Source organism: Oculina patagonica, chromosome 4 (assembly GCF_052425735.1).
Source record: "Oculina patagonica isolate OP01 chromosome 4, crgOcupat, whole genome shotgun sequence".
Classification (NCBI taxonomy): Eukaryota; Metazoa; Cnidaria; class Anthozoa; order Scleractinia; family Oculinidae; genus Oculina; species Oculina patagonica.
In genome coordinates, this window is record NC_135761.1 from 16,029,216 (window position 1) to 16,044,325 (window position 15,110).

Genomic DNA, 15,110 nt, shown 5'->3' on the forward strand with positions numbered 1-15,110 from the left:
CCTACAAACAAATCACAAAAACAGTTTTAACTTTAACTTGCACTCATAACTGAGCATATATTGACCTAATTTTTAGTTCTGAAGGAATAAATGGACTTTTAAAAACACTCAACTTTATAAACAAAAATAGTAATATAAAAACAACAATGAATTGTTATACATTGATACAAAGTTAGAAAAAAGCTTTGTGAAAAGACTTGAGACAGACTAACAACCGAGTTAGGATTTCGAGTTGGATTTTCAAGTTGGATTTTCGAGTTAGGATTTCAAGTTGAATTTTCGAGTTGGATTTTCGAGTTAGGATTTTCGAGTCAGGATTTTTTTTTTGACAAAGCAAAACCCATTACAATTATTGAAAGCCAAACTTAAACTGGCTAACCAGAGTGCAAAGTAGGCTAACCAAAGTGAATAGTAGGCTGACAGGAGTACTAGTGTATAGAAGGCTAACAGGAGTGCATAGTAGGCGGACCGGCGTGTATAGTAGGCTAACCAGAGTGCATAGTAGGCTAACCGGCGTGTATAGTCGGCTAACCTGAGTGTTGAGTACGGTAAGCAACTCGAAAATCCAACTGGAAATCCTAACTCGAAATCCAACTCCTAATCCTAACTCAAAATCCAACTCGAAATCCTAACTCGGTAAATAGGCAACCTCTCAAACAATAAGTGGCACACAACCCAGAGACTATGATTCACTAAACAAGAAATTTTACTGCCCTGTCCCTAACATGCATATAATGGCCTGGAATAATTGATCTGAGAGCACTGGGAAAATGATAAAAATTAAAATGGCAATTCATCTTGTAGCTACCCCTCTTGCACATTTTTTTTTTAATTTTTTTGCAAGCCAATCTGCACATACAACTCCCCTCCTTCTTTAACATTTTCAGCCCTTTATTAACCACATTTTGTTGCCACAGTAGGGATATTTGCTGTTGGAAGAGTCTGCATGTTATATCTGGTTATATGCGGCAAGAGTTCTACATGTAGTTCTCTACAATTTGAGAATGATTCTCCATTCCTTACAAGTTCAGTAGAGAGAATCAACACAAACGTAACAACATTTAACAAGGAGCATGAAATATACTCAGCAGTAAACTTTAAACCAGCGATTTGAGAAACACTTTCAAGTTCATTTCGAAGTAGAAAAAGTAAAAACCAAGTCCCTGTACTCTGAATGACTTTTTCACACCTTCAGATGTGCTTAAACGAGTCTTCATTTCGAACTAATGCCGTAAAAATGCCAAAACATTTGCCCCGTTCGCTATTATCGGAGCGAACTTTAGGTCTCTGCTCATCATCAAAGCGACGCACTAAGGAATGCATCCAAGCGATCAACTTTAAAAAGTGTTACCATTTTTCCTAGGTGGTTACCAGCGACGAAACTTTAGAAAAACAACAATGAACAACGACACATTCGAGGAAAATTGTTCACTTCGACTACAAAATTCTCCATCACAGGGAAAACAGAACATAAATCTAGGTACTTACATTTCAAGTCCGCCATCATGGCGGCGGTCTCCACGATCCGTGATCTTTTCGTTGCTTAAATTGCCGTTTTCAAACCTTCTATTCTCGCCCAAATGCGACCGAATTCGCATCCATCTTTGTTTCACTGGAATTGCTGCTCAAAGTTCCCGGATATTGCGCGTAGAGACTGGTAGACAACTTTATGTATAAGGCATCAATTTCTCTCTATTATTTTGGTCGATTTTTGCATATTTTCGCAAGAACAATAGAAAAGTGACGTCACGCTTTCTTCCAGAATTGGAATACATCCGAACTGTTTAATCCTGATTCAGACACTGAGTAATCATTGCCGAAATGTAGGTTTTGGGTAAAGAAAAAGAAAAAAAAGCAAGTTCGTTCAATGTAAATATTTTTTTAGCTTCATCAAACACTACAGATAGATTATGTGACAACCCCGTGACAATCCAAATTGTTGGAGTGTGATTTCGTTACCTTGCGTGGAGTTACCCAGGCCACCCAGTTGTCCTTCCGCGGCATCACAATGCCTGTCAGATTTTGCCTTTTGCAAGGTTTTATACGACCACTGTACTTTTCCCGCTTTTCAACGGGATTTCGACCATTAACGAGGCTTGCGACGATGAATATAGAAGGAGAAGGTATTCAAGCAAAAGTCACGTTAAACGATGGCCGTAAAATGCCGTTGTTTGGTCTCGGTGTGTACAAAGCCTTGGAAGACGATTGTAGAAAAGCTGTGAAGTTTGCTTTGCAGAAGGGATACCGCATGATCGATACTGCAGCTTTTTATGAGTAAGTGCGAATGCTCAGGCCAGGGAATCATATTTTTTTTTATCGTAGCCAATAAATATATGTGTTATTGTCATGTATAGCAAGGGAATTTTGTAAGCTGGGTATACAGGTTAAGTGAGTGTGTAGGGCGGCAACAGAGAGACCGAATTCTCTTTTTCTCTCCGTCCCCTGTTGTAATAAACGTTTGCTTCACAAAATACGTATAATTGATGTTTTTACCTATAAAAAAACGCTATTGTTTTACTCTGTACCCCACAAAAAATATTTGAATAAGACCAAAAGAAGTTGGTGCATTTTCCTGGGAAAAAAAGGAGAGCGCTGGCAACCTATGGGTTGTTCTTTGGGACAACCCCGGCAGATCATGATCAATGATCCAAGATCACTCAGATCATGGTGCGTCAATTGAGCCGATGAATGAGGGTCTATGGGTTGTTCAGTCCGCAAACCCCCATATTTTGTTTTTTCTAGACCACAAATTTCTTCTTCCAGTTGGTTCGTTCCAACTGGAATCCCAGGACAACATTTAGAGATTGTTCACAAGTTCCAACCAGAATTCCCAGAAAATTAACCTTACCATTTTCATTCCAACTGAGAATCCGCAGCGGTTTTTGTGGCTAGGTGGTCAGCATTCCAGACCATCCCAAAGAAACACACCCTATATCATCCACAGGGGTATGGTGAACTGTTTGTTTAATGAAAATTTAATTCTTTAGTTCTTAATAATTGTTCTTTTCCAGCTATAGTAAGTGGACGTACCATTTAGTAATTAGCTAGTAATTTGAGTGCTGAACAGATGGCCCGCTCAAGTCCCTTCACATGTGACAACAACTGATGACAAATGACAACAATGAAATCTTTCAGTTAATAGATGTTATTATTATAAATCTTACTATTTATTTAAAAACAATTCTTTGGTTGCAAAAATAAGGTTATGCCAGTGTCCCTGCTACCTGCCGGAAATGAAACAACACCTCCCTCAATCAAACAACACCTGAAAATTCATCAGTTGTATAGTTCCAGAAAATATTCATATCCACCCCATGAAAGGTTATTGGAAATTTCAAGGGTGTGGGGGGAGTCTCAAAAGCCAAAATTTTTAAAGAAAAGCATGGTGCTTAACTGGAATTTTCAGAGGGGTGGGAGGATTCAAACCAAGGAACCTTCCATGGGAGGGGTATGGATATTTTCTAAAACAACACATTGAAACAGTTCTTGCCCATCAAACAACATCAGAAGTTTGACCCCAACAAATTTCATACTATTGAGATCCATGTTTTTGATTGGGCTGTTACTAAGTCTTAACTGCACAGAGAAGGGCTGCAAAAGAAGTATCGACTGAGAAAGATAACATAAGACAGAAATTGTTAGTAAACTTAGTCTCCAGATAATCAGTGTTTTTTCTTTCTACAGGCGAAACTGTATCACTCAAAACAATAATTCACTGAGTCTTTCCTTGAAATGTTACAGAAATGAAGCTGACGTTGGACAAGCCATCAAGGAATCAGGAGTAAACCGAGAAGACATTTTTGTGGTGACCAAACTTTGGAATGATAACCATGGATATGACAAGTGTCTAAAAGCTTTTAATACAAGTCTGAAAAAGTGAGTGGGTATTAACATTACTGTTGAGGTAGAAGTGCAAGATTGTTATACTAATGGAAGGCAGCAAGGGAAAATAAGATTATAAAAGAAGCATGACCTGCAAGCAAATCCATTGAAGCATAGTTCATTCAGATGAATCATTATGAACTATCGTTACTTCTGTTTTACAGGCTTGATACTGGATATATTGACCTGTTCCTTATCCACTCACCCACACCTGGAGAGAATGTTAATTCTTATAAGGCCATGCTCAAGCTCAAGGAGGAAGGACTGTTAAGGTGATCATCAACATTCTATGTACTTAAATCCATGCTAAATTATACTTTCGGGTGACACTGGCATCCCATGCAAAAAGAGAAGAACTACTCCTAGTTGCTTCACACCATGCAAACTCCTCAGTAATCAAGCATTCAGTTGGTCTTGTGAGCCATTTGTATTTTGAGTTTTTAACCCTTTCAGTTCCAAGCTAAAAATAATTTACACATGTAACCATATAAGCCATATTAAGCCCCCTCCCATAGTTGCAGATTTTTCATCTAAACTGTTCTGAAATTAGTGGTAGGCAACTTAACCCATAAAAAGCATTATCTTTGAACATCTAAAGGAAGATATAACCTTAATTTCAGATTGAAATCAAGCTACATCTATAATTAAATACAAGTGATTTTTTGAAGGCGCACGGAAACAACTTGAAAAAGTAAGCCTTATTTAATTTTTCAAGTTGCAATCCGTTTCCATGCAAGCCATCCACAGCCAAAGATGCTTGTGAACAATTTCAGTGCTCTAATATATCAATTTTTAATTTAAAAAAATGGACTAAATTATTTTTAGGTTTCCTGTGACACAATATAAATTTTGGTTGTTCAAAAATCTGGTAAAATCCATCACATAGTCCCTTTAAGCACCTGCCCCCATTTCCCATTTCCCTAGATGGTAGATGATGCAAACCATATGATGTGAACAAGAAAACAAAGTAATTTTAGGCTTTTATACTTATTTGCACACCACATGTACTTTTTGTAGTTTCTTTTGTGTGAAAATGGGTTACTAAACAGTGCTAATTTTAAACATAAGAACATTATCACATGACATTATATTATTATCATCATCATCATCATCATTATTATTATTGTTTAAGGTCTGTTGGAGTGTCCAACTTTGGTGTGCACCACCTCAAAGAGATGGAAAAGGCGGGGCTTCCTACTCCAGCTGTCAATCAAATTGAGCTCAATCCTTATTGGCGATTAGATGACATTGTGAACTATTGCACTGAAAAAGGAATTGCCCTGATGGGCTACTGTCCACTGTTTCGTGGCAGGAAAAATGATGATCCTGTATTAGTTCAAATGGCAAGTAGGTCAGTGAAGATATTTCTAATAGATGATTAGCTCCATGAGGGTGGGAAGGCACTAATGTGGCCCAAATCCCATTTCCACTGTATCGTTTCCTAATTTTCCTAATACCAGTCCCAGTTAAATGGTTTATTTGTTTGTGATTCCCAGTCCCAGTGGCCCAAGTCCCATATTCCCAGTGAAAATTTGCCCAAATCCCAGTTCCCATTATATTCTTTAGCTAAGCCAGTGAGATCTTCCCTGAAATGTTGGCTTTGGAACTCTTTAGTCAGGTTGAATTTCTGACCTTACTCTCCAGGTTTGATTAGAGTGATGGTCCTGCAGAGACTGGGTATACCTGTGATCACGAAATGCTAGTGAACGGATTTATCCACCCCTCCCCTTTCCACTTTGTCTGTATGTGTTCCAGTACTACAGTTAAAATTCCCTGTGCTGGCGACGTCTTCTCGTACAGTACCTGTACGTCCCGTAAGTGACCGCTTTTTTAAATTTCAAAAATAATTTTGCTTGTCAACTGTTGACTACATGTATAATTGGAACCTCCCCTGAGCTACAACTTCTGTTCACATGATCCCACCTCACTACAGTTTGCCTCTTAAAACACCTTCTCTTATATTCGTTGTTTGTGAGTGAGTATTGTTTCATCGTGGCACTGCTAGTATACTGTATTACAGCCTGGAAATTGCAACAGCATTGGACGCACTGAAATCTCTTCGAATTACTAGATGTACAGTTTTTTCGAATAAGGCGTTATGGCGTTTACATATATATGTGCACAGATAAAAGCGTTAAAAACGACTGCAGGTTATGACTCAAAATTTAGGCCCTCTGTGGTTTCACCGCGGTCAAACGTCTCAGGCAGTTTTTCTTTCTACTTCGGGGGAATTTCGTTTGTATTAAAAAGCAAGTATGAGCAAGGATAGATAAAATACTGGAACCAGTAGTGCGATCGGTAGAAGACATTTAAAGAAGGTTTTTTAAGCCGATCTGTTTTTCTTTTTTACTAAATTTTCGGTAACATCTGTTCACCTTCATCAGAGTAAGTGAACGTTTGTTGGTGCTCGCGCTACCAATCCGTGCGTTAGTGCGACATTTTAATTTTGAAGTAACGGCACATAAGCGCGAGGAAAAGCTTTGCGTTCGTTGATAGCGTCCCTGTCCAAAGTGGAGTGCCACGACTCCAAGAAAAGCCTCTTGCTGTAATTGATTACACCACGCTCGAAGATCTGGGCGTCCTTCGGATGGATGTTATGTTCCGTTGACTCTGCATGCTGTTTAATTTCTGATTCGCTATTGCTCGCGCGGCCTGGATCATGTTCGGCTCCGCGCGAGGACCACGAGCGCTTGCTTTCCCCGATGTACGTAAAAGAACAGTCGTGGCACTTCACTTTGTAAACAATTCCTGCGATTCGGTTAACCGCTGGTCTATCTTTCGGCTTTTTGAACACGTGGCCTAATGTTCTTACAGGCTTGAATGCCGTCCGAACGCGGAATTTCTTGAGTACACGGCCCACTCGATCCGATGCACCCCTTACGTACGGCAGGACTGCAAGTCCTAATGGTCTTTCTTGCGTTGGCCTCTCCTTTGTTCTGTCCCTGGTGCATTTCTTAAACAGGACGTCAGGGTACCCATTTGCTCTCAGATCATGTAGGACTCGATCTTGTTCATTGGTTCTCAGTTCAGGGTGTGACGGTAGCAAGTTGGCCCTGTGCAGGAATAAAATAGTTGCTGAGGGTAATGACGGTAATCTTGATTATATTTCCATTCCCTCGAACGAGTATTTTAAACGCTCCGCAACCGAACTAAATGTTTTCACAAATGGCGCCGACAAGTCCGTATTTACCTGTTTTCAAACACGTAGAACTTTTTTAATTAAAGCTCCAAAATACTGGTAAAGTATCGATTTTTCAACAGTGAAAATTAAAACCTCATCTTTGAAGTACTTTTATCTTTTTTTACGTATTTCTATCGTTTGACCGCGGTCGACTCTGTGGTCCACCTTCTCCTAATAGACCACCTTAGTAAGACATAACAAACACATAAGCTTGACATTTCGGGTGGTTGCTTACGGAAGGATGTATAAATACCTGGGGATGTTGACTGTTGTTGGATGATGTTCAGCTCATTCCATCATTTAACTCTTGCCTCTTTTAGGTACAAGAAGACTATTCCACAACTTCTTATTCGCTGGAGTGTACAGAAGAATTACATCACCATTCCCAAGTCAAGTAAACAAGAAAGAATTTTAGAAAATGCAGATATCTTTGACTTCACCATCAGTGAAGAGGATATGAAAACTTTGGTAGGTTATGTTGTTACAGACTATAGAAAATGAATACGTATATGTCATACTCTCTCTAGGACCAGGTACGAGCCATAAGAGAGGGTCCCCAGTAGGGTTTTCAGATCCTGCCATCTCGGCTAACATTTTCCCTCAAACCGTAATCCCGAAGGTTTTTATCGGATTATCCTGAACCCGGCCATTTATTGTTTCTTAATCCCTTAGCTCAACGATGAAAGGCCTTTCAGTGGGTGTATATGTTGTGGTTCAAATTTATCTTTGGTTTAAAATTTTTCAAACCAGTTTGATTTTTATTTCCCATTGTTTCAGATTATGTTAATGAATATGAGACAATAAAATATGAAAATCAAACTGGTTTAAAAAAATTCAACCAAAGATAAATTTGAACCACAACATATATCCCCCCAGCACTGGTTTTTCTTTCTTTCCGGGTGACTGGCATAAGAAGTACACCCTCATCATGTCGCTGCTCTAAAGGAAACACGGTGGCCTAATGGTGGCTGAGGTCACTGTGCTGTGTTCTTGGGCTAGACGCGTTTTCTCTCACAGTTTTTTTTTTTTTTTTTTTTTTAACCCAGGTGTATAAATGTGTACCGGCGAGCTGTTAGGGTAACCAGGCAAAATGCTGGAGCAACCTGCAAACAGGGTTAAAACTTGGCGGTCGCACAGTCGCCACTACATGTAGCGATAAAAAGTTTCCAGGGCCACTAAAACGTTGAGGTTTGATCGCCCCAAGGGCGACTATGATTTGAAAAGTACAAAAGATTAACTATAAAAAGAGAATAAAATGTCCTTTTTTGGAATACTTTTTTTGGCTTTCTTTTTTCCTCAACTCAAAGTTCATCAATTGTAGTAGAAGTTAACTTCTTTTAAGAAGTGTAAAAATGTAAAATTCAAAGCCGTTCATGATAGAGGTTAAAGATCGCTCCGATATGTAGATGACAGCTCAGTCAAAATGTGTGATTCTGTCACCTACAACGAACTAACTTTGCCATAAAATCAGTGCTTAAACAACAAGTTCTTCATTGATCTTATTCTGCTTTTGTCACGAGAAATATAAGCCAAAGCACAGAAAACAGCTAGCTTAGAAAACAGTCAAGAATAGCCACATTTAAAAAACGCCCTGTAATGCTTTGCGAACCCTTGGCTGAATTTACGTCATGTATGCTGATGGATTGTTTTCTCTGTTTATGTCGCAGTGAAGAAAAGGCAATTTTCTAGTTGCTAAATAATTATTTTAGCAACAAATGTTGCTGTGAACGGATGTGATTGTGCTGTTGATATAATTTACAACCTTCCCGTACATTTCAAACATGATAACATAAAAATTTGTTTGAATTTTTTTGTGTGTGTTAGAAGAAGAAATTTGAGGGCCACTTTATTTTGGCCTGGGCCACACAAAATTTAAGGATACTGGCCCAAGTGGCAACCAAGCTCTGAAGTTAATTTTTAGCCCTGTGCAAACCTGACTGCAATGGACTAGCAATCCAAGATCAGCAGGGAGAGAAACGATATTTCGTATTGCTTCATGCTATGGAAATTTGGATAGGCTCCAACAGTATAATCCAAATGCAACTTTTCCTGTAATTTCTTGGTCTCAGCTCTAGACTGCTTACTCCTTCTCTATATTTTTGGAAGATCATAGGATGCTTACAAGGGCTGAAATTATTTTGAAGTGTTCTTGAGCTCGCGTCTTCATCCACGATCATCAGTCTAAGAAAAAAAGAGGCTGTAAACAGTTTATTCCATGTGGAATGGAGTTTTTTTTTTACTACAGCTATTGCATAATTGCATGACAAAAAGTGAAATTGTGCAGTTGCAAATTAATATTTTGATCGACTATATATAAGAGATGTGGGCAAAGACCTTCAGAGTAGAGCTTCATATTCTCGACACAATGGCTAGAGGGCTTGAATGAGCATTTCAAGAGTTCTTATTCATATGCATTTGACTTTCATGTTGACAATGACTTCATCTTATCGCGTTGCAGAACAACATGCCCACAGAGCAGTGTGCTTTGATGAGGAATGTCACAGACTCACCATGGATAAGCTAACATGAATGTACCATTTACCCGTCGTCTGTGATGGAGCTTCTCAATCAGTGGACGTTTCAGACACTATAACATCGAAATACCTCTGAGGCTCAACAATAAACGAATGGGACAGTTTCACTTGCAGGCTTTGTATCTTGCTATCCTTGTCCCATTTTTGTCTGTTTTACATTAAGACCCCGCCTTACGACCAACCCGTTCAGTTATATGACCACCTCTAAATGCTAAATCGTTTGACTTTGAATAAAGATTTTACCTTGCTGCCTTTGACCGTATTTTCTCTAACAAACCTTTGATAGCAATAACTACTTGTGCATCAATCATGGGTAACACACTGATTTGAAAGATGACGGTTGCTGGACTCGGGAAGAGAAGTAGTAACATGCATTTTCCTGGTAACCGTTTTTTCTTCTAGTTTTCTTTTTTTCGAAATAACCCAAATGACTAGTATTTATATCAAAACAATCCCTAAAATGCAATCGCCAATGAAAAGAATTCCGTTCTCATCCGTATTGTAAGCCCGTGTTCCTTGCCCCAGACCGCGTTCGTCGGCCTGAGAGAATAAATGCCGGATCCCTAAAACGGATGAAAATCGCGCGTATTCAGATCGAAGCAGACAAATCTATGTTTGTCTTCCCGGCCCAGCGAAATTAGAGCTATCAATATTAGTATCAACTCTCATTCAAAAACAAAAAAACAAGCTGTAAAACTTCGCCTTTAATTTGACTGCGAGAAATCTTAACTTTCAGAATGTAATAATAGCTTTACTGAATTATTCCTCTAAATTCAAGAAGCTTCTGTCCTTTTCCAATGCAGTACTTTACTTTCTCTAGCAGCACTCAACATTACACCGTTGAAATTGCGTTAACTCTATCAGTTTATAGCCTGTTCTAGGCGCTCAGTTAGTTGGGAAAAAGCGCAAAGAAGAGAAAGTAAAGAAAAAGATGAGGGTAAGTCGGAGAGACGCCCCCTCGCCCAATGCCCCTCGCTCACAACCTCGTTCCCAGGGCTTTTCCCTTGGTGATTTGGAATTTCCCGCCCGTTCCAAATCACCAAGGGAAAAGCCCTGGGAACGAGGTTGCCTCGCTCAGCCTAGTCCCTAGGCGTTCTCCTCCTATCTCGGGCGAGCGCGAGGTCCACGTAAGGGCCTGGGAACGGATCATTCGGTGACGTCACGAAATTTCGCGCCAAATCGAGAAGCGGGAAGGGAACGCCTGGGTACTAGGCTGCCCCTCGCTATGATTTTGTTCCATTTTTCTCGCTGCTCCCCAACTAACCCACCGCCTGGAACAGGCTATCTATCATTATGAAAAACAAATAATGTAACTAAACGTTATTTCGAGAAGACAGAATTCTGTCCTTTAATTGTCCTTACAATAAGAGAGTCAGACAGAAGCCAATGATGGCTCAGTGGTTAGTAGATAGGCTTGCCTACACAAATACCAAACGGTCAATATAAATAGCCATAATCAAAATTTTTGGAAATTTAACTAATTTCTATCCTTTCCAGGGACATTCCGTTACATTTGCCAACAGTTTTATGCATTGTTCTTTTGGCATTGAATTCTGTGAGAAAATAAATAGATAATAAAACAATGAGCTAATTATAAGCAACAAGTTATCCCCACCATAGGCACAAAATAAAACGCTTTTTTCGAGAAAGCAGACTAAATCTGTCGTAAAGTGCAGAAAACTAAGTGGCGAAGAAAGATGGCATCATTTTATACCTAAACAGATCATTATTCTATGCAAAAAAATTTCCAACAACACATGACTACAAAATTGAAACTGCTTGCGTGGCAGGCGTAAAAAGGGGAGGGGGAGGGAGGGGAAGCACGCGAAAGCTCCTCTCCCTAGTCGCCTCTTCCTTTCTTCCCTCTCCCATTCAGAACTCCCGGGCCCATCCCCTCCCCTTTCGACGCCTACCACGCAGGCTGCCTGAAGCCTAACTGCGCAAAGTCAGACCGATCACGGCTAACATACAACGCAATTCCCCGGGGGGGGGTTTTTTTGCCCCCCCCAAACATTCTTCATTGTGTTGGATTTTTAATCTCTGTGCTTTTCCCTATGCCTCCCACAAGTGAAATGATAAGTGCTGAAATCCTTTAGTAATATGAAACCTACCAAAGTTTCCATATCCTTGTCGCTTATAGTGAAGTCAAAAACGTTAGCGTTTTCTAGAATCCTTTCTGGTTTAGCCGACTTGGGAATGGTGATGTAATCTTTCTGTACACTCCAGCGAATGAGAAGCTGTGGAACGGTTTTCTTGTACCTGCAACAGTTTCTACTTAATCAGTTCTCTCTGATGAGGGTCTTACGCTTAAAACGTCATTTCCATTTTACGGCTACACTTCAACTACTTTCACGCCAGCCTCATCTTCTCTACTTTTAAAATTGTTTAAGAACGACACTACGCAATAAATTCCTGGGCGAAGCCATATAACGCAGAGCTGTGCTCTAGCAGAGCCCGGGTGCCACAGGCGACCTACTTTTGTATTTGGGTGACTTGCTTGTATGGGCTAGGCATCCAAGATTTCTTACATAAGAGCATTCGGGCACCCTGCAATTATTCTAAGAGCACAGCTTTGTAACGTGGTTTTCTTTTGACTCATACCAAAAGCGCTTTCCCCAGTTTCCGCGTGATCGAATCGACAACACTACAAGTCGATTTAAATGCAAATAATACGTTATCTTGCACACCACGTGTATGCTTTGGTATAAAAACCTTTGTGATCAAGAACAAGAAACAGCCACTAGAGCAACCAATCAGAGAAATACTTTTGCCAAAAAATGCATGCACCCTGAATCCCTGATAGATGTTTCTTTATTTCATCGTAATATAATCCGTCGTGCTGTTAAGCAGCATGTTTAGACCTCGGGAGATATTCTCCAAGCACAGCCCTCGCATTCCGTTAATAAGAATGAAATAACAACCGGGTCTTGGCTGGAGACATCTCAAAATATCTAGTCACATAGAGTTATGCTAGGTCATTGACTTACCTACTGGCCATTTCCACTAGAATTGGATCGTCATTTTTCTGGCCTTGAAACATCGGACAGTAACCCATTACGGCAATTCCTTTCTCTCTACAGTAGTTCACGATATCCTCCAAGCGCCAATAAGGATTCAGTTCAATTTGATTGACAGCTGGAGTAGGAAGACCCGCCTTTTCCATCTCTTTGAGGTGATTTACGCCAAAGTTGGATACGCCTATGGACCTTTAAGATAATAAACTGTTTAGAGACACCATTAACCAACTGTAGTTAAGCAATACAAGCATTGACCCACATTTTAAGCGGCTAGTGCATCAGAATCCAGCTGGATCAAGAGGTGTGTAAATCAGTGCCCCTGGTGTGTGCCACGCCGTCTTGGCCCGTTGAAGACTGGATGTGTCAAAAACGAAGTGTCCGCGTCGGGCCAAGTGGTCTATACCGCGCCTGGCGGAGCTTATCTCCCCCCCCCCCCCACCCCCCTTTCCCCGACTTGGGATGCTGGTTCCCCCAGCATTAAATTCGCTGGTAGCCATTTATACACCTGGGTGGAGAGAGGCACCATCAGAGTTAAATGTCTTGCCCAAGAACTCAATGCAATGACTCTTGGACTCCAACGTAGACCGCTCGATCCAGCGCGTTAACTATTAGACCACCATGACTTCCGAAGACTGGTGTTGTAGTTGAAAATCAGACATAGCTGGATCATTTGCCACATGACCCAGGACTTTCTGCCACAGGAAAACACTCGTACTGCTTTTAATAATAATACTCCAAAGAGCGGGAAGGCAACTGATACACGAGGTACTCCAACTGCAGCTTACAAATGTAGCATCACTAACCTTATGAGGCCTTGCTCCTTGAGTTTCATCATGGCTTTGAACGACTCAACGTTTCTTCCAGGCTTTGGATGATGGATTAGGTACAAATCAACATAGCTTACATCAAGTCTGCAATGAAATATTAGACGATTGACTGTATTGCAGCCCTCTATTTAGCGGTCAAATTCCCGGAAATCGCTCTCTATATTTACGGTACATTAGACTTTATTAAGCGGCCACCTTCTTGACATTCCTATTCCTATGTGTCATTTTGACATGACAATAAGAAAGGCATGTCTAGTTTCACGAAATTAAGCTACGCGGCTGCAAATCAATCAAATAAAGACAAACTTACTTGTTGAGACTTGCATTGAAAGCCTGCAGGCATTCATCATATCCGTGGCCCAGTTTCTGAAGCTTGGTCACCACAAAAACATCTTCTCGGTTTACTCCTGATTCCTTGATGGCTTGTCCAACTTCAGCTTCATTTCTGGCAGAAGCGAAAATTCAATAATGAAAGTAGTACCAAACATTTTGAACTGATAATGCACTTCAAACCGTCCTTCTTTGATACTACCACTACCTTTGACCATAACTAGGAAACCGATCTACGCAACAAAAAAGTTCAGTGAAAGTGGTTTATTTATAGCTTTGGTTTGCGTTTTCGGCAATTTTACTTGAGTGCACTCCCAGCGCAGTCCATCAAAAATTAGACCGTGCTTGTGTAGCCAATCAGATTGCAAGTTTGCCGACCCTTTGCCTCACAGTCGGTCATTGGATTATGCTAAAAAGGGAAAAAGTATGGCCTACGCATTCGGAACATAAGTATATTTTATTTATTGTAAGAGGAAGAATTCCGTTTATCATTGTTGGTGATTACTCTCCTCTCTTTGGCAGTCTTTTATTGTCAAAGCACAAAATGGAAAAAAATTAGGAATTTCCAATAACGAATACCTGATAATAAATTACAGTTCAAAACTATCTTTCATTAGCATATACAGCCACTTAGGGAGAAACTCGCAATCTGATTGGTTTACACACAAATGAGCGGCAATTACTTTGTATGGATTTTTATTTTCACGCACTGACGCGGTTTAGTCCACGCGTGGAAGCCGTAAGTGAGTAAATAGGGCTTAGTTACCTATAAATATCTCTAAAGAAAAACCCTGTCAGATAATTTACCTTAAAAGATTGCCATACTCCAATTTATTTCACAGGTGTTCCATCGATAGCAATGGTCTAATTATTATTCCTGATTATTCAAAAGGCTACGTAAATTTTTGTGACTTGTAGCTTGTCACGCAACACTTGTAATCATGTTGATGTTTTTGCTGAAAGAATACGAGTCAATTTTACACATAATGTCGTTATAGAAAACCGCTGTATCATTCACAAAATGATGTACTACAATATGGAAAAAGAATTGCTCATGGAGTATATGTAAATATTTAAACTTTTTGATTTAGCCGCTATTCCGCCAAAGTTCAACACAAACATTATTAAGAACGATTTTACTCACGCATAGAAAGCTGCAGTATCAATCAGTCGATATCCGCTCTGCAAAGCAAATTTCACCGCTTTTAGAGTCTCTTCCCCGCTGGCTTTCTACACCCCCAGACCAAACAATGGCATTTTATTGCCATCGTTTAACGTGACTTTTCTTGCGAGGCCTTCGCCTTCCATACGTACCGGTATTTCCTGAGCGACCGCCCTT

At 40.1% G+C, this 15,110-nt stretch overlaps 2 protein-coding genes and 1 pseudogene across 6 annotated transcripts in view; 2 read left to right on the plus strand and 1 right to left on the minus strand.

The window, feature by feature from the left end:
- Positions 1–15,110, plus strand: part of LOC144649772 (microfibril-associated glycoprotein 4-like) — a 60,998-nt gene that overhangs the window by 17,488 nt on the left and 28,400 nt on the right. The window lies entirely within an intron of this gene.
- On the plus strand, positions 2,021–9,843 carry LOC144649788 (glyoxal reductase-like). Its single transcript, XM_078509377.1, has 6 exons — positions 2,021–2,274; positions 3,742–3,876; positions 4,047–4,154; positions 5,015–5,233; positions 7,384–7,531; positions 9,522–9,843. Exons 1-6 carry the CDS (start codon positions 2,105–2,107, stop codon positions 9,585–9,587), a joined length of 846 nt encoding a protein of 281 aa, XP_078365503.1. The 5' UTR covers positions 2,021–2,104; the 3' UTR covers positions 9,588–9,843.
- Positions 10,294–15,079, minus strand: LOC144649790 (aldo-keto reductaseMSMEI_2347-like; annotated as a pseudogene). The gene is made up of 7 exons (XR_013569944.1): positions 14,916–15,079; positions 13,752–13,886; positions 13,418–13,525; positions 12,585–12,803; positions 11,709–11,856; positions 10,667–11,150; positions 10,294–10,568 (listed from the first exon to the last, which is right to left on the minus strand). The product of XR_013569944.1 is annotated as an aldo-keto reductaseMSMEI_2347-like (transcript).